Here is a 25,592-nt window from a genome sequence, read left to right as displayed (position 1 = left end):
TCTGCGTTTTATTGAAAATCAATTGCGAGCCATAGAATGCATTTATCAAAAAGACTGTGTTTGTAGTGGTTACTGTTGGGAATACATAATACTAAAACACACCAGCAATAAAATAGACGTTTCATAAATTTCCACAAACGTTTACGAAAGGCCTTACTATAATCTAATTAAGAGCTTTTGTTGGTCTACTATATTTACCTGGCGCATAATGAAATTCAATCACGAGAATTTTATGACTCTTTGATGAGGATGGAATAGGTCGTGACGTTTTGTGTCTGTCGATTTATGTTTATTTTAAGTTGCTTGAATTTTTGTCTAGGGAAGTAAGATTTTTCTCGGAACTTTGAATAATAATCCGGGCCCGGGTATCTGACAACTTTTTTAGTTATTGTAGATTATACTGCAGATTATATTACAGTAATTAGATTTAAATAATAGAAATAAAATAAAAAAGAAACAATACAGGTGATAGGACATGAAAAGTAATGTTTATAGGGTATTATGTGTTGACTCAAGAAGATGTAATTTCATTTTTCTTTTGAATGAGTTAATAGGTAGTTTTTTCATTGATTCAGGGATACTATTATACAAGTTGTAAATATTATAAGAGTATGACTTACAATGTTGTTGTTTTGTACGTGGGTGGAGATATCAAACCTTTGGATCTGACATTAATATTGTGAACGTCTGTCCTGAACCTAATTCTGTCATATAGATATGGCGGACATTTTGTTACTATTATACGATGATAGAGACAAAGATCATGGAGTTTTCGTCGGTTCGCCATATCAAGCCATTTAGCATCCTTAAGCTTATAGGAGACACTCTTATACTTCCTAATACCGTAAATAAATCTAAGGCATGACTTCTGCACTTTTTGTATTCTATTTATATCAAACTGGTCAAGACAAGGACCATCCACGACATCTCCATAATTGAAATGCGATAAGACTAAAGACTCCGTTAGTAATATTTTATGCCTAGAGCTTAAAATATGTCGATGCTGAAATAATATTTTTAATGAACTGTATGCTTTTTGAATACAAGCCGACACATGTTTTTTAAATTTAAGATCGGAATCTAGGAATAAACCCAAGCTTTTGGATACATCAGTGCAATTAATTTTATTATTTTGCAACAAAATTTGAATATTTCTCCCAATACTGTCTTTGTTTTTACCGAAAACCATAGCGGATGATTTAATAGGATTTAATTTTAGTTGATGTTTTTCAGATTCAATTACGAGTTTAGATAAATCACTATTAAGCTTTTCTGAAACACTTGCCAAATCAGTAGGAGAGAATGTATAATACACTTGAGTATCATCAGCATAACAATGAACACTAACATTATCTATATAATATATGTTAACAGATAACCTCTGGGAACATGATGAAAGAGTTTAGAGTTTCAAAATTTGCCATTACTTATTTAAAAACACCCTGTATTGATGAAAAACATGCTAGTTGTTAAAGTACCAAACTTTTTTATGGTTTAACATAAGCGAATGAATAAAAAACAGAATCTTCGGAAAACATGAGGCTATAGAAGTTTTGTAATTTTACCACAAATATTAAGCAATGTTAAGCTTTTTATGGGTAGTACCTCCGCAACAAATCGAAAAAAACAGCATTTTTTACAGTAAATTGTTAATAATTAGAAAAGATGCCGAAATCTCTGCAGAAAAGTAAAATATAGGCCTATAATAATTTTAAAAAAATCAGATACCTGGATTTGTCACAGTCACAAGAGAAATCTTCTTTCCTGAGCTACAGTCATCTGCATAGAACTGAGTATAGTGCACCCCATACACTTATACCTTTAGTACGGGATCCGAATATAGGTCGATCTGTAACCATCTGCTTGACGGATGAAACATTGTTTTTATTAAATTTCATACATAGACAAATATTTCTAGCATGGGTTGCCTATCAAAATCGTGTCATAGCTATCCTTAAGGGGGGGCCGTAGGGGTTGAAATAAATATTTCAAGTACATTTCTTTTAAAGTATGGTAGAATTATTTTATTTTTAAATTCAATAGGCATATTCAGTACAATTCATAGATTATTCAAGGAAAAATATTGAAAAGTAAGCCAACGGTGGCAAATTTTTAAAGAAACCTCAAAAAACAATGAATTTTGCGGTGGACATCCTAACTCATCATTGTATCATGGTAAACAAAAAATTCAAAAAGATTTTATTAGCTTATGAGTCTTTCGAGGTAACGCTGTAGAGTTTTTTTAGTTTTATCAAATTTTGACTTTTTGATTTAAAAAAAAAAAAAAAAAAAAAAGAATGATGACTTTTTGATATTAGTCCAGGGCGCATCTGTTTTGAGATGGACGTTGAGAGGTGACTCAATTTTTTTTGCAGAAATTGCTTGAAAATAAATCAAATAATAATATTTGAGTTATCCTCCCACTCAAAATGGTCAGGAACATTGTTTAAATAATCAAAATCTCAAAATATGAAGGAAAAATTCGATTTTTTTATTGGTTTTTTGATTATAACTTTAAAACTATTCATTTTTGAGAAAAGTTGTACTGACATAAAAGTTGCGTAATTAAATTTCCTACAATATAGAATTGGTTAAAAATTTAAAAAATAGTCATCCTTGTTGTAAAATAGCAATAATTGCGAAAAAACATACAAAAACAAGTATTCGCATTTTACGTTTTTCAACCATTTATGCTACACTTAGGACCTTCATGTTTTACCCATTAATTGTTGGTGCTACGCGCAGGACAGCGGTATTCGATTTGCACAAGTTGATTTCCACCAAAATTTCTTCCAACCTTTATCTAATATATTATTTTCTTACTCTATATTTTGTTGTATTTTAATATTTTAATTCCACAAAAATCAAACTAATTTTATTATTGTTTGTGAAATATTGTTTAAACAATTGCATATGTTTAAAAATAATAAACTTTTATTCTCTAAGTTAAAATATATGAACAAAGAAAGTTTTTGCTAAAAATGTGTTATTTCAAAGGATATAGTATGTGTTTTTATATTGCAATAAACAAATTTATTTATTTATATCGAAAAGTAATAAAAATTAAAATGTATCAATCATTATCGAAGGTCATTGGAATGCCCAATCAGAGCAAACTATCCGCTGTCCTGCGCGTAGCACCAATAATTAATGTTTATTTAAAAAAATTCCTGACGCCGTGGTAGTTAATCGATATTAATTTTGCAAATTGCAAATGAAAGGTATTGTACAGTACACTTCTATACGCAAAAAAATTCAACCTGCTATCTACTTTATTTTCAGTTCTGTAACATTTTGAAAAAATGAATGTTTTTTGCGAAAGCTGGATGGCAAAATCTGTTGAACCGATCTTAATGAAATTTACAGTATTGTTTTACTGTATCTTAAAGTTTTTCTTGGTGAAATATGAAGGTCCTAAGTGTAGCATAAATGGTTGAAAAACGTAAAATGCGAATACTTGTTTTTGTATGTTTTTTTCGCAATCATTGCTATTTTGCAACAAGGGTGATTATTTTTTAAATCTTTAACCAATTCTATATTGTAGCAAATTTAATTACGCAACTTTTATGTTTGTACAACTTTTCTCGGAAATGAATAGTTTTAAAGTTATAATCAAAAAGCGAAGAAAAATATCGAATTTTTCCTTCATTTTTTGACATTTTGATTATTTAAACAATGTTCCGGACCTTTTTGAGAGGGAGGATAACTCAAATATTAATATTTAAGTTATTTTCAAGCAATTTCTGCAAAAAAAAATTGAGTCACCTCTCAACGTCCAAATGTACTATTATTTTTACAGATGCGCCCTGGTCTATATTACTCAGAAATCAAAACAACGAATCTTTTTTGCAAAAAGGGTGAAAATCAACATATTTATTATTGTTAAACAAAAAATAAGCACAAAATAAAAAATATCTCGACAGCGTTACCTCAAGGAATGTCTAAAGAAAATATATACAAAATTCCAGGTGGGTTAGTTAAGTAGATTTGAGTTTTTTATTTTCAATCTTTTTGTCTGTCAAATCGTAAAGTGATGCAGACCGGAATATATTCTTGAATCGCGGAGTAATTTACAAACGAAAATGAGAACAGCTGTTGACCGTTTCTCACTACGCTCAAGCGCGCTGGCGCGAACTTGCTGCAAAGTGAGTCGAAGGTAGGGAGATAGTGTTGAATATCCCTACCTTCGAGCAGGTTCGCGCCAGCACGCTTGAACGTAGTGAACAACAATCAACAGCTGTTCTCATTTTCTTTTGTAAATTACTGCGCGATTCAAAAAGATATTCCGTTGTGCATCATTTTACGATTTGACAGACAAAAATGAAATTGAAAATAAAAGTTGACAATACTTTAACCGCTTTTTCCTTAAAACTGCTTTTTTCAAAGGCTGTAGACATTGTAACTCAAAAACTACTTGTCTGACAACCTGGAATCTTGTATATAGTTTCTTTAGAGATTCTTTGAGGTAACGCTGTCGAGATATTTTTTGTTTTATGCTTATTTTTTGTTTAACAACAATAAATAAATATGTTGCTTTTCAGCGTTTTTTGCAAAAAAATTCGTTGTTTTGATTCCTGAGTGAAATAAAAAAAGTCAAAATTCGATAAAACTAAAAAACTCAACAACATTACCTCGAAAAACTTATAAGCTAATAAAATATTTTTGTATTTTTTGTTTACCATGAGCTAATGATGAATTCTGATGTCCACCGCAAAATTCATTATATTTTGAGTTGTCTTCAAAAATTTGCAACTGTTGGCTTACTTTTCAATGTTTTTCTTTGAATATTTTCTTAAATAATCTATGAATTGCACTGAATATGCCTATTTACTTTAAAAATAAAATATTTCTACCATACTTTCAAAACAAATGTGCTCAAAATATTGATTTCGATCCCTACGCCCCCCCCCCCTTAAGGATAGCTATGACACGATTTTGATAAGCAACCCATGCTAGAAATATTTGTCTATGTATGAAAATTAATAAAAAAATGTTTCATCCGGCAAGCAGACGGATACAGATCGACCTATATTCGGATCTTAGACTACTTCTAAGACATTAGGAGTTTATAGTACTTTATTAAATATATGTTTATCGCACAAATCATATTTAAAAATTTTCATAAAAAACATTGTGCCTTTGTAAAAAATACAATAATTTTGTATATATTTTGAATATTAATTTTGATAAAGTATTAGTAGAGGATCCGATATAAGGTCGAACTGCACTGATTTGTTTAATGGATAAAAATTATTTGATAATGTAATTTAGTATGTTAACAATTATAAGAAACGAGGGGTGCCCGATCTAATTTTGTTCTGTTTATAATTTATAATACAAAAAATTACTTTTTTATAAATTAAAAAAAAATTGACCCGGGCAGATATTATTTTAGATTTTTTGGATCATTCGAAACAATGAAGGTCTTTTTTAATTTTTCTCTTAAGTTGATCGTTTTCGACTTATAAAGAATTTAAAACTAACAAAAAAAAAACGATATGACAATCAAGGTTCAAAAACACAAGTAAAAAATATTAGTTTTGTGATCATCAAGTACCTAAATTCAAGTTCAAACATTCTTCTATCAGGTCCCGATAAGAACTTTTGGCACGTTTTATTCAAAAATATTTTTTTTAATTGTTAATGAGGAAGGTTCTTTATGGGATGAAGGGCGATCGGGGCATTAACAACTAAAAAACAATATTTTAAAATTAAATAGGTCCAAAATACTTATCAAGAACTGATAGAATAATGTTTGAACCTCAATTTAGGTACTTGGTAATTTCAAAAATGATATTTTTTTACTTTTATTTTTGAGCCTTGAAAATCGTCATCCTTCATTCTTTTTTCAGTTTTAAATTATTTATAAAAAAAGTAATGTTTTAATTATTATTAATTAATTATATTCAGAACAAAATTATATAGGGCACCCCTTTGTTTTTTATAATTGTTAGCATACTAAATTACATATCAAATCATTTCTATCCATTAAACAGATTGGTGCAGTTCGATCTTATATCGTATCTTAGACTGAATATTGGTAAATTTCATAAAATTTCTGTGTAAAAAATGTTTAAAATGTGCACTGATGAATAAACATTCTTTATAAAAATTAAAGTTGATTTACAAACAGATATACAATTAAAAATGTACAATAAATACACAGCCTTCAAGGTAAAGAGGAATAGTCTTTATCACTTACACAATGCATCAAAGTGAAGTGTTTTTCAATAAAAACTGAAAATATTCTTCACTATTCACTTTCAGTCTCTTCGTTATACAGTTCTTGGATCCCAAGAAAAAAATTACATCACCAAATTTTTAAAATATAGTCTTTTAATATGTATGGTTATACAAATAATGCAACACATCATTTAAAAAACTTATCGAGTTTCTAATAATACACTAGACATTATTTATGCACAGATTTACACTGAAATCTAATAGACAGACATCACAATTATTATTCTGGTAATCATGTTACGTACAACATGTAGTAGAAAAATCATTGCAAAAGTCTTGACGCAGAGAACCTTCAAAATACATTATTTCTTATATCTAAACATTAAATTATTGTGTAATGTTTTCATTATATTTTTCATTAATACCCAATAGACAAAAAATCAATCAAAAATAGTTTCATGTCAAGAATTTGTAACTAAATAAAATATAAAATTCTACAGAATAATTCATTTTTCACTTATATAATTTATATACAGATATGTATTTTAATCTCAAAAATTTGAAAGTAAGCTGCAAAAAGGATATATAATGAAACAAAAAGATTAAGATAAATATGCAAAATGCCCCCACGGCCAGAATTAATTTTTTTTCCATTCTTTGTAATTAAAAAATAAGAGTCAGCGCAATTTTAGTCCACCACCCCTAATGCCCTTCCCCCCAAAACTAGGGAACAAAGAAGGATTATTAAAAGAGATGAAAAGGATGGAAGTACAGGCAAAGTTATTAAGACTGACTAGAATGACAATGAAGGGCTGATCAACACAAGTCAATATATGATACCAGAAGAAACAAAGAGCTGAAAAAGAGTTTAACACAAATCATAGAATATACAAACTAGCATTGGTAGTGCTTGACAAACAAAAGCTAGAAAAAATACTTCTAACGTTGATAAGAGGAGTTAAGGCAGGTTTACATGTATCCAGTAATTGGCGCCAGTCGCACTGGCATGACAGCATTGGCATGTTAGTGGCATCATGTAGACAATTTTTTGTGCCAGTGGCCCTTGTCTGCGTTCCCTCTAACCCCGCGCCAATGATTGTAAACATGTGTAAACCCTGGCGTACCTGTGAAGAGTAAAGTTTCATAGGCAGTGTTTGGATTTTTAATAAGAGTGCCAGTGGCACTGGCACCAATGACTGGATACATGTAAACAGCTGTCCAGCGCTATCCTAGTCAAGCACTGGCATATCAGTGAAACTGGTGCCAGTTACTAGATACATGTAAATGTGTCATAAAGAACAGAGGAATAATAATCAATCAGAATAAAACAAAATGATTAATAAGTACAAGAGATGATGTAAACAGAATAATTGAAATAAAATTAGGTGAAAATAAATTTCAGTGGGTAGATTACTTTAAATACTTGGGGGTGTTAGTGACAGCAAAACTGGAAGAGTGCGGAAATAAGCAAAAGAATTAGAGCGGGGAAACGGGTGTACTGGAAATTGACAAGACAAAAATCTAAGCAAAAAAACAAAGACAAATATATAAAGCAGCAATTAGACCAGTAATAGCATATGAAGTGGAAATAATGTGCCTTATGGAAAAAGATGAAGAAAGCTAAGAATAATTGAAAGAAAAATTATGAGAAAAATACATGGCCAATAAAGACAGAACAAGGAGAATAAAGAAGACAGATGAACCATGAAATAATAAATACAACTGAAGGAGAAGATATAGTAAAAGTTATTAAAGCACAAAGACAGATGTTTGGAAACATACAAAGAAGAGAAAGAAACGCACTAATAAGGAGGATAACAAACTGGAAACCAGTAATAAACAAACCAAGAGAAAGACTAAAAATAAAATGGAAAGACTAACTACTAGAAGACATTACAAAGACGAAAATTGGAAACTGAAGAGAAAAGAAGATTCAGGACTGGAGAGAGTGCAGCAAGATAGTAGACAACAGCAAAAAACATAATAGAATCTAAAAAACATAATAAAATCTAAATAGCCTAAAGTTAAAGGATATATTCAGACTAATCAACTGCATTAAATGGATTAAAAGAGCTCACTGAATCTTGAGCGACCTCTACCTTGAATCATCACTCTATATAATAATAGTAATATACAAAACTCCATATTATTCATGAAAACAAGATGTTTCTGGTACAAACCACAAATTCAAAACTGGCCTACAGTGTATCTCAAACATGCGATGCAATGTACAAATACCTAAATGAGAATTATTTTGACAACATTGCCGCTCTTCATGACAGTGGCTGTGAAAGGTAGTATTAGGCAGGTACTTGTAGAGGATTATCGCTGTAAACTGCTGTGGAATGCTAAAGTGGGATTTATTTATGATAATTCAGAGGATGGCAAACCCGCTTGCAATATATCGCTGCCACCTACGAAAAGTATAACTTCGACAAATGCCTTTAAGAGTAGAACTTTCAATGAACGCCGCGAAAAATATTATTTTTGATTATATGAATTATAGTCCCTAATAAAGTGTTAGCAAAGAAATTTATTTTTTGAGGAGTATCAGCAAAAAACATCATTTCTGTTTGTGGGTCCACGAAAATTATAATTACTAAAAAGTTCTCAGAACTAATTGTTTTCGTCGGCAGAAACAGAAAGGGAAATAAATTGTTTTCGTCAGCATCTATTATGAACTAAATCTTTTCGTTATAAATATTTTGGAAGTTATAATCTTCTCGGACACTCATAAAAAAAATTGTATGGCCAACACTTATCAGAGTTATTATTTTTACTGGAAATGTATTAGGAATCACATTAATCATAGATACCAGCGATATAACCATACTGATTCTAACATTTGGAACCGAGTGTAGACAAATCTGACACCTGTACTTAATGCGTAGACATATGAAGAGAACAAAACAATTAATAAATAACAACTGTAGGTGAAAAATATATTCTCAACAATGGATAAATAAGTGATTAATAAAAAGAAAGACGGAAAGAGAAAACAATGGGTTTATACAGAAATTAATAAACCCTTCACTCTGGTGACTCACAAGAGAGATTAATAAGTGCGTTCGCGGACACCCTGGACAACTTGTTGCTGACAACTCCTAACCTCACCTAATATAAGTAATAACGTTAATAGATTAACGTTCTCAACAATGGATAAATAAGTGATTAATAAAAAGAAAGACGGAAAGAGAAAACAATGGGTTTATACAGAAATTAATAAACCCTTCACTCTGGTGACTCACAAGAGAGATTAATAAGTGCGTTCGCGGACACCCTGGACAACTTGTTGCTGACAACTCCTAACCTCACCTAATATAAGTAATAACGTTAATAGATAAATATACAAGGTATATTTACTTTTAATTAATATTAACAACTAACTGGACCGCGTTATGTAATAACGGATTAACCGCCAAAAGTCCAAAATCGGGATAATAGTGCCATCTTGCAGCTAGGGTGTAGATCTATGTATAAAAATATGTTTTTTGTAAAAAAATTTAAAAAAAAAGCTGTTTTTAAATGCCTGTATTAAGCAACATTTTTTATTTTCTTAAAAAAAATCTCACACTACGATTTGTAATATCGAACTAAACGCCAATAATGGTACATAATCCATTGTCATAAACAAAAATCCGCATCTTTGTAAGTGTAATAACGAATCAAGCGCCACGAATAGTCGGTTAATTCTTTATTACAAAACATAACATATTTACTAACGTTAAAGATATCGAATTAAAAGACATCCTTTGTAAGGTAACATCAGATTAAGCGCCAAATATGTCTCTTAATCCGGTATTCGGATCTTAACTCATGCATATCTTAAAAAATCATTAACGAATTAAGCGACATTTGATCGAATAACTTTTAAAATATAAATTATTTTTAAAAAATTTTAAACACATGTAAAAGTCTATTTACATTTGCATTAATATATTAAATATGAAACATGTCAGTACTATATTTTAGAAATAGTACCAAAAACAAATTTAAAATCTTTAAACCGATTTATCTCAAAACTACATTTTGGCGCTTAATCCGCTATTACATAACGCGGTCCAATTATTAAATTATACTACGTAAATATACCTTGTATTAATGTTACCGTTAATAATACCCTATTAACGGTATTATTTATATTATTTTAAAGTGGGCATGCGTTGTCGTGGACAAATTGTCACCCACAGGTATCTGCGAACACAACTTATATACTACATAATAAATATTGATTACAATCTCTGTAAACAAACATTCTTTACCTGAAAGTCCAATAAATGTAATAATAAAGATTAAATTAATTGTTTTGTTCACAACAAGAGTAAATATGAATATTAATCATAAAACTACAAAAAAATACACTGGTATGGAATGTGCAAATAATAAGGTTCAAATGAAAAATAAACAAAATATTGGAATTTATTACATTTGCATATTGTTAAATATAAATTGATTTAACAACATATGACCGTATCTAAAGCTGTAGATACCTGTCATTATATTAGGAAAAGACCTTTTAAACATGCATTAAGCCCTTTTATAATGTATAAAATTTAAATATGGATATTTTATGCATGAAAATATAATGAAACTTTTCATTTTGAAGTTACGGTTCTCTATAAATCCAAAATTGTAAAAAATAAACATGATTACAACTCTATTTGGTACTATGGTATTCACCTTCTATCCCTATACCTATGATGGCTTCTGCTCCTCTCTCTGTCCCTTCCTCTATCACGTTCTCTATCCCTAACTCTAGATCGTTCTGTTTGACTTGTTCTCCAAATGAACTCATCAACAGATCTATCATACGACCTTTTATCAGAATATGAGGCTAATCTAGAAGATGCTGGATAATCTGGTACAGGAAGTCCTTCATAGTATCTGGGTGGAGGTAAATTATCATACTGTGGGTAAAGTGAAGATGCTACATAGGGCAAAGGAGGTAATTGATGCTGCATAGTTCTCATGTAATCAGCAACATAGGCTTCAGCTGCTGCTGCTGTGTATGGGCGAGATGTATCCCTTTCGTAAAACATAGAATACCTATCTCTTGGCCTTGGCGATGCTGAGCGTCTATAATTATTTGTTGTCAGTCCTCTAGATAAAAAGTATTTTCTCCTGGAAAACGATGAGCCTCTTCCTCTATAGTTAAAGGAAGAAGGTCTGGCTGCTATTGGCATTCTGGCTTTTGGGTGTCTGTGTCCGTCTCTACTACGTAAGGTACTTTTTTTACCAGCCTCTTTAGCTAATCTTAATATTGGTAATAAGTCGATTCCTTCATCTTCAGGAAATAAACGGCATAATTCCTCAGCAACACGGGGTTCAATTTCTTGTCCATCTCTTCCAATTTTTACAGGTTTTCCATCATTCCATGGATTATATAAATGCATGGTGTTTAAAAATGATAACTCTTTGCGACAAATCCAGTCTACCTTAAAGACCCCTCCCAATGCTTTGGCTGATAAGCCAGGTGGAAGTACCCAAGAAATCGGAGACCCATCATGTCTTGATTCACCATGTAGACGTGCAAAACCTGCGAATTTTCCACTTTCTTTAACAGAAAAGATTAGAAGAACATTTCTCGATTCTTTATATGCCTGATTAAGGTTTGATTCGTTTTGAGGAAGAGTTGACCACACACCTTTGGCTTTTGAAAGGATGATATTTTCAGAATTATTAGATTTGATAACAAAAAAACGGGCATCACGAAATAAGTAATTTAACTTCGTTATATAGTCGTAAGATTTCAGTTTATCTTTGGAACGTGGTCTCTTTGACGCTGGTGATGCACTTCTGGATCGGTCTCTCTTGTGCCGTGATCGCTGCAGTGCACCAGAAGAATTAGTGCTAGAAGAACTGATGCTTGGGCCAGTTGAAAGTTCAGAACTGGACGAGGATACATCACTCTCGTAGTTTACTTCATCTAATTTCATATCGTCACCCATATCTAGACTAAGATTTAGATTTTCAGTATTCATTATCACCAAAACATGGATGTCCACACACTTTTGAAACTTATCCTAGAAACATTTTGCAAGTTTCGCTTAACCAGGATATTATTTTTCTTTGATTTTCGTTTATTTTCAAAATAAAATACAGCACCTTCACTACTATTTTAAGTTTGTTGCACTTTTGTGTGTTTTTACTAGTTTTTAGCAAAAATCAAGCCGCAAGCTTTCTTATGAATGTCAAATGTCAAAATGTATAATGTCAAATGTCATCTCAACGCATAAGATTTTTTCATGAAAATCGATTCTTCATCTTTTTACTCATAGCCAAGCCAGAATGGTAGAAAAAAAAAGAAGAAAAATGACATAATTAAATTTGGTGTCTGACAGTGTTGCCATGTCCTCAGACTAGATCGGGAAAGAGCAAAGAGAATGTGATTAATTTATTAACATGAAAAACATCATCGAATGCTTTTTATTCCGGATGGAATGTTTGCCGCTTTTTAGATATCTCTGATTCGCTTATTGCGGTGAATCACTCCGCATTCCACTTGGGTGTTGACAAAGTTTGTTGTATGACTTAATTTTATCGTTACACTTTTCTTCCACTCATTTCGATATATGTGCATAGTTCCCTCCAGTTTCTCACTAATTTTGATATCTCTCATGACCTGGTCCTCCCGTCTCTCTCTGGGTCTTCCCCTTCGTCTTTCAGTTTCTGGTTTCCATCCAGTATAACCAAAATTGGTTATAACTTTGTAAATACCCTGTATAACATAATAAACCTTTATATTTTTGTGATATGGAAGTTAAGAAGATTTCAAACATAAAATAAAATATAGGGTGTTCCATTTAAAAAAACATAACTTTGGTCTTCCCCTTCGTCTTTCAGTTTCTGGTTTCCATATCTGGTGATCTTCAATCAGTAGGTCGTTTTCCTTCTCTTTATGTGTCCCAGATGGTCCCAGCCATCTCAGTCTCTGCTTATGTCTCTTAGTTCATGGTTCATTCTTCTTCTCATTTATCCGTTGCCCATTCTTATTAGGCCCATAATACGTCTGAGGATTTTCCTTTCGAATATTCTCAATGTTTCTTCATCTTTTTCTGTGAGGCACATTGTCTCAACTGCGTTCGTAACTAGTGGTCTGATTGCAACTCTGTATATTTTCAGTTTTGTATTTCTGGATAAGTTCTTGTCCTTCATTAGCCTATGATATCTCCAGTATATTTTGTAGCCCTAGTATTCACTATTACTCCCAAATATTTAAATTGTTGAACTCTTTCAAAAGTGTAGTTTTCTATTATAATTTCTCTCGTCCTGTTATCTTCTCTTCTAGAGTAGAGTAGATATTTTGTTTTTCCTTCGTTAATTTCTAGACCTTTTTCCGTGCTTCCTTTGCCAGCATTGTTACTGCTTCTTTTATTTTTAATATTTCCTTGTCTCTTCCCATAAGAACTATATCATCTGCATGTGCAACTATTGGTGTTGAGGAGTGAGGAGTGGGCCTTGTGTTGAGGAGTGTTCCTTTTTTGCTGGCCTTGACTCCTTGACTGTTCCTTCTAGATACTACCTACTATGTTGAATATACTGTGGTTGACAGGGAATCGCCTTGTCGCACTCCTGTTTCTATTGCAATTGAGTTTGTGCTACCTTCCTCTGTTGTTACTTTAGCTCGAGATCCATCTATCGTCATTTTTATTAATCTGATTAACTTTGCTGGTATTATGTCTTGATTTTTAATTGCAATGAATAATTTATTTAAAAAAATAAAAACCTTATCTTGTTAAAGGTATATTTAAAATCCCTAAAAAGGGGGCTATATCACAACAAAACGTTTTCGGAATCAATATTCCATCATCAGTGTTATCACAGGTTAACATGCTTTAAGCCACCAAAATATACGGGTAAATACCCTTGACTTGTTTTTAAACAGTTGAAGTTGCATTATAATATCCGATTAATGTATATATATAGGATGTTAAAAAATATTTCCAGATTAACCCCTGGCATCACATGACATCAACCATATTGGTTGGAAATTTGTAGGTAGGACCTTACATGCCAGAGTTTAGGTGACAGTTATTAATAATTTATTTCTTCCAATACAGTCAAAGGCTTGTCTGAAGTCTACGAAGAGGATGCGAAGAGGATGAGGAGTTCATCTATGTTGTGTTCATGCAGGGCCGTCTTAACCCGGGGGTGCAAGGGGTGCCAGGCACCCCGGCGCCAAGTCCAAGGGGCGCAATCTGAACACTTGATAGGCTCAAACTTTAGTAATATAAACATTAATATCACTATTTATACAGGGTGGCCAAAAAAATAATTTTTGAATTAAATTAATTGAAGCAAAAAGAAGAATGTATGTAAGTTATTTAACTCAAAATACATTGTACTGCTGTCAGAAAATAGAAAAAAATGTTTATTTCACAAATTAACATTTCTTTTCGCTTAAATGAAATCACAAACAGCCTCCCACCTACCTCTTAGCAGTTTGAACACTTAATTTAAGCGAAAAGCAATGTTTACTTGCCAAATAAACATGTTTTTCTATTTTCTGCAGCAATAAAATGTATTTTGAGTTAAATAAATTACATAGATTCTTCTTTTTCTGTCAATTAATTTAATTCAAAAATTATTTTTTGTACACCCTGTATAAATAATGATATTAATGTTTATATGTATTTCTGAATAAAGAATTAAACATCCTTTCAAATGAGCTACCACAAACGACCCCTATTCCCAGTTTAAAAAATCATCGATTACGTCATCACGCCCAGATGGATGACGTCACTAGTATGAAATATATATCAAAAAATTGTAATTTAAAAATAAAAATCGACCTGTTTCGGTATTTCCTTAAAATCTAATAACTACTGCCAAATATCGAGGTGGACTGTTTTCTTTGGCCCACCCTGTATAAATAAAGAAAGCCAACATAATTAGTTTTAATTTTAGCGTACCTATAACCTATATAATCCTTCTGATAAAAGGGGGCGCAAAGATGAGTCTTGCACCCCGGCGCCGTGTGTATGGTTGAGACGGCCCTTTGTTCATGCAGTGTTCGTGGCATTTTTAGATTGTTTGCGTAATTATGTGGATCGTATCTGTAGAGGATCTGCCATCTGTGAATCCTTGCTGGTAGTCCTGTGAATCCTTGCAGTATGCGGCTAGGCTACACATATACTTCGGGTAGGCGACAAAAAATATCCTACAGTTTGTAATATATTTTGAGCCGTCTTGCAATACTAAATGTAATCTATGAGCGCAACAATGTGTAAAAATTGCTTTTGGAGCATCTACTTTAATTTTTGATTGTAATCCGTTTAAAGAGCCAGCCATTACACTTGCACCATCGTACAATTGAGCAATTAATTTATTTTTGTAATCATATGGCTCAAGCACGTTTGAAATTAAACTATATAGAGCGTCTGCAGATCTATTATCGCTAACATCAAAAAACCCTAAAAATCTTTCTGTTACCTGACCAACTTTGTTAACAAAACGGATTGTTAAAGTACACTGTGATTTTTCGGTTATATCAATAGTATCGTCCGCTAGTATAGAAAAAAATTGACTTTCATTAATTTCTGTTGAAATTTCATTTTTTACGTAATCGGCAAGACAATCTATTAAATCATTTTGTATTGTTTTTGACAAACCCGTGAACACCCCTTCTATTTTTTAACATGATCCTGGATTTCCTGATCGCGTTTAACTACTAAATTAAAAATTTCTTTAAAATTACCCATGTTTGAAGAATTATGGCTCTCATCACGACCGCGAAATGTAAGTTCTTGTTTTGCTAAAAGAATTGTAACATCAATTTCTTCAACTTCTTCAATCTTTTTCAACTTCTTCATTATATATCTTATTAGATAGAGAAATATGTCCAGCGAAAGCACTGTCAGTAGTTTGTTTATTTTTTTCTAACCGTTTTAAATCTAAGCAATTGTTTAAATGTTCTTTCGAGATTCATGTTTTTTTACACTCACTAGCTGATAAATTTTTCAAATCTGAATATCCCTGACTCACCCAAATATTTTGCTTCAAATTTGAGAGCAACAGACAAGGCCAACAGAAAAGTGAATTTTTAAAATAACTTCCGCTTAGCCATTTATGATTTTCATACCATATTGTTTTAAACGATCTCGAAAATGGTTGATTGTCTTTTGTCTTATCTGTGGATAAAATTGTTAAATTTTGTAAAGGCCGGCCCATTGAAATAATTACTAATCTTTCTTGATTTTGGCGCCTTGAAAAAGGCGTCTCGATCAAACTGCATATTACATCGTTTAAAATATTCATATTCGATGACTAAAGTTTTTCCACCAATAAAACTAATACACCTACGTTTCAACAACGTCAAATATTACTTATTTTATTTATGTATCAAATAATAATTTACTATTCGAATAAATTGATAAGTTAACAATTAACCTCGCTTTAAATTTTTAATTATCTATATAATCTAATAACACATTATTCAGTTTTCATAAACAAATTTAAATTGTCCTACCTAGTTTTATTCAATACTTAACCTACTAATAACAGCCAAAATCAAAAAACAATTATTTTAAAACAGTTTAATACGGTCGCTCGAGCAGACCTGCTCGCGTAAACAGAGAGAGATCGCACGTCAATTCGGTGTTAGGGTCGTTCTATTTCAGGCTACATTCCCGAGTGCCTGACCAAGGAGAATATAGAATCTATACAGTACTACTGATACTACAAGGAGCGTACAATAATTATTACTACGGAGAAAATTTTTTGGATATTTTTAAAAATAATTTGGATAATTTTTGCTATTTTATTGTAGATATTGTGTCAAAATTTATAAATTACAATTTTGAAATAAGTAATTTATATTATTGTACTACATTTGAAGAGGGTAGGCGGCGCCTACCTTGCCTACCCCGACGGGCCGCCCCTGGAATTGAGTTAGTTTCTGTCTGATGAGGGCTGTAGAATTTTATATGTTGTACTCAGTAGATTCGAGATATTTCTCTATAGTTGTTGAAGTTTGTTACTTCTCCTTAAATATTGGTATAATTCCAATAGAATCAATAAAATAGTGTACTATTAATACCTGTTAACAAAGTTAACGCTCCCAGCGGAAAATAGAAACGTATTTTTTCAAAGCTTTCTTTGTATTTGAAACCTACAACATATACATTTTAAAGACATGGCAACACTGCTAAACGCAAATGTATCGTTCTGTGAGTGGTTCTGTGGTCATCACTTGTAGCTATCTTCATCGGAAAGGACTCTGGAAGATTGTCCGCTGTGTCTAGGTACACGCTAGCGTGTACGCAATTAAAAAAGTTAGGTACAGTTGAGTCCGCGAGTCTTTACCCGTGCGTCATTAATACCTGAAGAGATAAAACACATACTTTTTATCTAGCATCATTCTCTTCCATGCATGAAACTCATGACAAACCAGCTGCCGTTTGTTATAAGTAATAAACACATGTTATTTTTATGAACCATCTAGACTCAGTGCATTGAAAAGAGATAGGTACAAAAAAAGACGATTCGGTATGTTTTCATATTTTAAGCACAATTTGTTTGACGTTTCTGATTTGTTTAATTTTGTGGGTGTCTGTCAGTTGAACTTTTTGCGGTTTTTGTCGAATTTTTGCGTTTTGAAGTTTCTTTATATTACACAAACAGTTGTTTTCACAACTAATTTTATATTGGGCTTTGAAATTTTAAGGTAAATAATTATATTTAGGCAATTAATATTTAAAACATACAAAGCTAACGTCATTCACACAGTCAAGAAATGACTGTGTTTAGATTTCCGTCAAAGTGAATAAAATAACAAAAATAAAATATGTTATTGGATTTTTTTTATAAATTGTTTATTTATTTATTAATCAATAATAATAAAAGAATTTATTAAGCTACTTCAAATGTAGCTGTAATTCTGCGCAAAAATTTTGAAGCAAAGCTTACATTTGACATTCTATATATTTGATAACGTCACATTTTATAATAAAGCCCGTAATCGGAACAGTAGCCACTTTCTGTCAGTTGTTGTTGCGTGAAATAGATTTCCGACTTATTTCATATGCTTTAAGTGATGACGCACGGGTAAAGACTCGCGGACTCAACTGTACACGCGAATTAAACTTCATTAAGCCAGTGACGTCATTATTTAGCGTGCGTGCGCAGTGACTTTATATTTTGGTATTACACGCTATTTTGATATGTTTGGTGTTTGTTGTTTGTTTGATAGAAAATATTTTTATTAAGGGAAGGGGAAGGGAAGCAAAACTATTCAGATGTTTCAAACTTAATTGTAATAAAACAATATGCATGTATATAAAAGTATATATATATATTCAGGTTAGCAAAATAAATATTAGTTAACACGATATATACAAAATACTGTTAAAATAATTATACCAGTTTATATTGGTGTTTATTTTTGCTGTGGTGTTTATTTTTATTTATACAGGGAGTTGAACTTGTTACGATTTTAATAGAAAATTGGTTATAACTTTGTAAATACCCTGTATAACATAATAAACCTTTATATTTTTGTGATATGGAAGTTAAGAAGATTTCAAACATAAAATAAAATATAGGGTGTTCCATTAAAAAAAACATAACTTTGGTCTGCCACTATATTATCGAACGCCGCTGTAACATTCTAACTAATTTTAGTAATTTTGTAATATGAAGCTTAAAGTTTGCTAAAAATTTTGTTACTAACTTTTATTGCTATCTATTACTCTAGCGGATCTACTGCACTAACCAATTGCCCCGTATATTTTATCTTATTACTTCTGTTACCCTTAGACCCGTTTGCCATTATACTAATTTCAGTACTGATTTCAGTACTAAAAATATTGGTTAGTTGCGCGAGTCGATTTAGTATGAAAAAGTCAGTTTGTGCCAAGTTTGTGTTTGCAACTATCCGAATTGTAATCAGCATATAGGCATGCGCTCTACCTACTAAATTTACATGAGCTTTACTCAAGGTTCATAGATAGGAGCTTTACTAATTGAGATTGCAAGTTGCAAGCCATTAACTTATTAACAATAAAAGATGGGAAGAAGTATTTTTGCAAAACTGGCAAACTTGGCTTTTATTTCTGCTATTAGAGATATATCCACACCTAGTTTGGCTAATTCTGCCTTTATTTCTTCCAAAACTTTAATTCGTGCGTTCCTATTCTATAGAGAGGGTGCTTTGGCACATACAAACATTGATCATTGATTCGATTTGTAAAACTCTATTAATGTTTCAATCTGCCTTTTTCTCCACATGTTGAAAGTTGAAATCACTATTATTATGTACCTATAAAAAAAACAAAAGTACCTAATATACAATACAACCTCACTTTTTAATATTGTGTCAATTTCAGTACAAGAAATTAGAACATGTTTTAATTTTTAGTACTAAATCGGCGCGCGCATCTAATTTGTAGATACAATATTTTTAGTACTAATTTCAGTACTAAATTTAGCATAGTGGCAAGCGGACCTTAATCACGAATTTTTGTCTCTTATCTTTTTCATACTATTTTAGAATGTTGTTAAACTAATTAAAAGAACTAAATAATTGTCCACACTCCATAGTTAATTAAAAAAAACACTAAACAAGTAAAAAATAAGGAAACTCTTTATAAATCAATATAAACATAAGGCGATTGTGTGTAAACATAACGCGATTAGACAAATTCTAACCACACTCTGACACTCGCAATACTTACAGATACTATACCACAGCATACACGCGGCTCAAATTAGCGTGTACTAAAAAACCCAGTCATAGTCAAGATATAACAGAATAGATTAGGCCAGTTTGAAAAATAGCGTAAACGTCGGATTTATAGTTTGACGTAGCGTAGACGTAGACGTAACGTACACGCACTGGAAAAGATCAACACCGAATTTTGTGTACTCCGGTTTATAAATGAACGCAAGCGCCTGACGGAGCGTAAGAGAAACGTAACATAACGGAAGAGATGACCAACTTTCATCTTTTACAGTGCGTTTCTTCCGTCTGGCCAATCATAAGGCAGAATTTTGTTCTGTCACTCAAAGTGGACCCGCCCCCTCATCCCTTGAGTTGTGTAAAAAGTTGTTTGTCAACATATTCGAATTTTGTTAATTATTTGTTAATACATTGGATGTTAAGTTATTAATTTAATAAAAATATAATCATAGAGTCATTTCAATATTTTAGATAAATATGAGTTGTTTATTAGCCTATTCGGGGTTATCCACACATATTATACGATAGGTAAATCGTAAATCCAATAAACATTTTAAAGACCAGGAAATGAAATAAAATAGTTGGAAATCCCACGGCATGCGGACCAAGGAGTATAGATTCGTTTATTTCCTAATCCATGTAACACACAAAACAGATAAATATTATAATAAATAATAGTATAAGTATAAATAAATAAACACAAAGTTTGTTTACTGTTCGTATAATTTATAGGCTATGTTGTTGAATAGAATTAAGTCATTGTTTACTCTTTCTACTCATGCGCGAAAATTCCACTACGTCGATCTATAAATTAGGCATTCCAAATCACGTGATATAATATGGCTGCTGGATGGCGAAACTGTCATCCATAGGCGTATCGAATGTTTAAACCACTTCATATTTAATTTGCTATCACAATTTCACAAATTTCGCTACACAATTAACAAAAAAACAAAACCAAACAGGATATTCTTTACAAATTTGTCAATATTCAATGTAAACATTACATACGCCATGACCACCCCCCTTAACTGTGTCTATGGCCATGTCAGTTTAGCCATCCACCGACCACCACTGACAGTTCATTGGAATCCCTAATTAGGGATTTAAACATTCGATACGCCTATGGATGACAGTTTCGCCATCCAGCAGCCATATTATATCACGTGATTTGGAATGCCTAATTGACATAATATTTTCTTCCGTCTCCAGTCCGTTTCTTACGTCTCCGTTGCGTCTACGTCTACGCTATGTCAAACTATAAATCCAACTTTAACGCGGAACAGTTCGGGTCGGTGGTCCATCTATCTCTCTCTACCGGCGCTTAGCTTTCTCTCTCTAGCATATGATGGCCGCCGCCTGTGTGTCACTGTCGTTCCGTTATTCCCACCTCTTGGTAGATACGCTCACACTCGCACGACAGACAAAGATAGCTAGACCACCGTACTTGATATCGGCGTTACACCCCGATGCATTGAGTGGCATATGACTAGCCTGATCTATTTTCTTTACATATCTCTGGTCATAGTACACGCTAAATAATGACGTCACTGACTTAATCACGTTTAAGCGTGTACCTAACTTTTTTATTTGCGTACACGTTAGCGTGTACCTAGACACAGCGAAGATCGTCTAACTTATTTATAAGTCAATAAAATTAAAAAACAAAACTGCATCGTAAATATTCAAATCTCGAGAATCTGAAGTTCTCATAAGCAAATCTATTGTCATTAAACCAACAAATAATAATTTTTTTAAACCGACGCATTTGACATATTATTTTCTTGCACTGACATATATTTTCAGTTTTTAATAAATTAAAACACAACTGTCAAATACAAACTACTCAGACTCAAATCTGTATTAAACATCTGGGCATTTTTTCTTTAAAAAACCATAAAAGCGTCGACCAAAAGTGTTCAATTTTGGCGCCGTTGATTCAAATTTTTCCATTGGTCGAACGAAACGGGGTGTAGGTCTTGCGCAGAAGAGCAACTCCGGTTGTTGCTCTGTAAAATTGAAATTGTCAAGCAGAAAAAGTGATTATGGGGAGGAGTGTATTCATGTAAGCCGACAAATAATCTGTTTTGTAAGTATAATGTGTATCTTCCGTGAAGTGAATATTTAAAAAATATGACAGAAGTACGACGTCTCATGAGTTCTATTCGCAGGTGCAAACAAATTTGTCGATTATGGAGACGTTAATCCGACGTAAATGCATCTAACATGCAGAATTTCAAAAGGCACAAATAGGATGCATACTCCCCAAAAACTCATATTTATCAGCTAGACGGAGATTTCCCATCTCTGTATCAGGGGTAAGTTATATTTTCGTCTTATAGATCGTAATTATTAGCTTATTTAGATTACAAGCTGTCTTTACACATCAGCTTTTTCTTGCATTGTTTTATGAAATAATATTACGTTTTTAAATAACATAATTTTATTGCACTTGTCAAAGATAAAGTTATATTGAATAAGGGGCTGGGTTATAATGCAAAGGCCATCTGGGCATCATAGATGTCAATGCTGAGGTCACACTGTTGTTGTTTTGTTATTTTTCTATGTATATTTTCAGTTTGTCGCAAATAAATCTATTTATTGTTCTCATTTCTCTTTTTTATTTTGATAATACATTCTTTACATTACTTCGCTAGTATTTATATACCAACTTTTAGGCACGGTTTTGTAAAGAGTTCTTAATAATGCTATTTAAAAATGCTAATTTATTGTAAACTCATTTTTAAAATAAAATTAACAGTTAATGTTATAAAAATATCTTGGTATAACTGTCAAAAATATAGAAATAGTTATCTAGTGTTTCTTTTTATGTTTTTAGGTTTATATGTTGAACATTTTATATGGAAATATAAACAGTGAACTCATATTTATACACAGTAATAGCCATAATTATGTACATATATTATTAAAAAATTATGTACTAGAAAAAACTGTTTAAATGTATAAAAAAGAAGTCATACCTTTTTTAAAATCATTATTATTTGGATGTTAAATACCTTAAAATTGCATAAAAATTTAATTCTGTCATAAAAACATCCTGTTCCAAATGAGCTATTATATTATTGTAATTAACGTTATGTAAGTATACAGTATACCTAATTGACTTATAATTGATTAGTAATCTATGAATTTCTGATTTTCCAAAATAATGGGACATGGACTATAATTAATTATCACTGCAGCTGCCCCAGGACAGAAAAATAATAATAAAGGATTATTTAATAATACTTAAAAGCTTAATAGGTGAAAAACTCTATTAAAATGTATGTAAAAAATTGTATGCTAGGCAACGGATAAAAAAATTAGATTAACACTGTATATTTCTTGAGAGGTGGGATTAAACGTAATAGTTAATAAGTATTTAATTTAGTATACCAATATATACCAAATCATAACCGTCTACAACCTTTGCTTCACGAAAAAAACCATAGGGTTCTTCCAGAAAACAGAAGGAATCTTGTACCAAGTTTTCAGACCCTAGGACCTTTCTTTTAAGAAAATGAACAAACATAAAAATAGAAGACGGCGGAAACTTGTTGATCACAAATGAAATAGGACAACAGAAGGAGCCTAAGTACAAAGTTCCAAGGTATTTTTCTTCACAAAAAAGAAGAGGCATTTCAATATGGGTAGGACAAAAGATCTGTTGACACCAAATTCAATAGGATTCTTCCTTATACCCATATAATATACCTATATCATCTGTTATTTTGCTCTAGGGCAGCGTTTCCCAACCGGTGGGTTGTGTGTGGATTTCAGGAAGGGTCACTGCATGGCTCTTACAGTAGCTAAGTGACGTACAGAGTACAGAATTGCATATCATCATGGGTGAGGGATAGGTGGCGAATATGAAAAAGCATCAGAAGGTGGGTCGCCAGACATAAAAGGTTGGGAACTACGAACCACTGCTCTAGGGTATTGTGGGACTTCAGGGACACACAAATTGACCTTATCCACTTAACACCTCTATCTTCTATGGCATACTCAGTACCAGTGCTGTTTTTGTGACGGTATGCCGTACAAGGTACCTCTTGGGACAAAAAACAAAAAAATATTGTGGTGGTAACTTTAAGAAACCACAAGTTTGATAAAAGTAAAAAATTTTAAACTGTCTCAGACAAATAATCTTTGTACTCTTATTTTATCAATGATTTAACCAAGTAGGGATGGAGATTTTTTATCGTGTTCAGGACAAATTATAGACAAATTCATGAAATTTTCTTTGCCCCAAATAGCTTTAAAATGCCCTTTTTGAGGCTAAATTTAAAAAGTTTTCCCGGGAGCGGACTCCCCTTCTAAATGCCCCCCAGTCACCCCAGAACATTGCTTACCGGAACCTATATTGTTACAAAAACAGCACTGCTCAGGAGTACTCCTATTGTGTAACTTCTTGTATGTCGCTCTATTCTGTGCTATTTATTTGGTTCCTTTTATTATTTTAGTTTGCCCATTTTGTAACAGCCTCTTATATTCCTCTTTCATTTTTATAACTTGTGTGATGTCTTTACCATTGGGTTAAAGTATTCTTTGCTGGCTATGGCTTTCTTTATTATGTTTTCTGGTATTATCCTTCCTATTTTTTTACCAGCTCTTTTCTTTCCTGACTAGTTCTTTTCTTTCCTGACTGTATTGACTGCATGCAAAAACGCAATGTTCTGCATCATCATCCACCACACACATTTCTCATCAGTCATCATCTGTCTTTTTAATGTCACAGGTATAATATAGGTATATGTTCTAAAGAACCCATGGCCCATCAGAAATTGTGTGAAATAAAAATTGGTATGTCACCCATCAGAAATTGTGTGAAATAAAAATTGGTATGTCATAAGTTTCTTATAGTTCAGTCAATGAAGAGAAATTTTCTGAGGCTGCACCAATCGACACTAAAATTTGGTTATAGGTTCTACTTACTCTCTACTTCAAAGTCAACCCTGTGCTGTAGGGTGCTTTTACCCTGGGAGATGCCATCCCTTTTGAGGTGGTAAATTTTTTTATTAAAAATAGCACTGGGAATGAATATGTTAACCAATTTTAAGCAACTTTTGTTAAAATACATTTTTTCTAAAAGTCAATAGGTACTTTTAGGCTTCTTTGCAAATGAAAATGTCATTAAAAAAAACACTTTTTCAAACGTTTTGTTTACAAATTACTGAAAAAATATATATTTTGTCAAAAAAATCATTCTTATAAAAAATGTAGAAAAAAAAAGTAAAAATAATGGTAAGTTTATGGTGTCTGTAGTCTCAATACAAGCAGAGAAATAGCTTATTGAATGTTGGTTCTTCTTCATCAAATGCCAAAATTTTGATCTTCAAAGTTTCAACGTGAAATATGAAGAAACCAATGCATTTTTCATGTAAAACTCATACAACCTCTTTTGTAGTGCTTGAAAAAATCTTTATCTTTTATCTCTAGCACTAATCCTAAGGAAATTATGAGAAAAATAAGGTTGGTTCGTATTTTTTTTCAGTGACAAAAAACGCGAAAATCGCCCCATCATTACCACCCTAATTAAAAATAGTTGTTATCCCTTTACAATTCACTTTCATTATTGTACTTATAGTATGCTCTAGAAGTTTGGCTGGTTGAAAATGCTTATTTTTGAAAAAAAAATGAGTTTGGAATAAGAGGAAGATTTTTGTGTTATTACAAAAAATCCTTTTTTTTTCAAATAAATCGAAAACTGCATATAGAACAACAAAACTTA

General features: G+C 32.0%; 2 protein-coding genes across 4 annotated transcripts in view; one reads left to right on the top strand and one right to left on the bottom strand.

The window, feature by feature from the left end:
• Positions 1-6,318: 6,318 nt before the first annotated feature.
• On the bottom strand, positions 6,319-12,382 carry LOC114343347 (YTH domain-containing protein 1). Its single transcript, XM_028294168.2, has one exon. It carries the CDS (start codon positions 12,162-12,164, stop codon positions 10,860-10,862), a length of 1,305 nt encoding a protein of 434 aa, XP_028149969.2. The 5' UTR covers positions 12,165-12,382; the 3' UTR covers positions 6,319-10,859.
• A 9,439-nt stretch (positions 12,383-21,821) lies between these two features.
• The window catches only part of LOC114343319 (uncharacterized), a 137,528-nt gene continuing 133,757 nt past the window's right edge, over positions 21,822-25,592 (top strand). For all 3 annotated transcript variants that reach the window (XM_028294142.2, XM_028294149.2, XM_028294134.2), the window contains exons 1-2: positions 21,822-21,950; positions 22,033-22,179. The gene's annotated coding sequence lies outside the window, so the exon portion shown is untranslated. The remainder of the gene's footprint in view (positions 21,951-22,032; positions 22,180-25,592) is intronic.

Source organism: Diabrotica virgifera, chromosome 5 (assembly GCF_917563875.1).
Source record: "Diabrotica virgifera virgifera chromosome 5, PGI_DIABVI_V3a".
NCBI lineage: Eukaryota > Metazoa > Arthropoda > Insecta > Coleoptera > Chrysomelidae > Diabrotica > Diabrotica virgifera.
The sequence above is the reverse complement of the archived record's forward strand: the minus strand, read 5'-3'. Positions and strand labels throughout refer to the sequence as shown.

Bases quoted from the DNA above. Each gene is read 5' to 3' on its own strand.
- LOC114343347 (XM_028294168.2), bottom strand. From the start codon at position 12,164: ATGAATACTGAAAATCTAAATCTTAGTCTAGATATGGGTGACGATATG.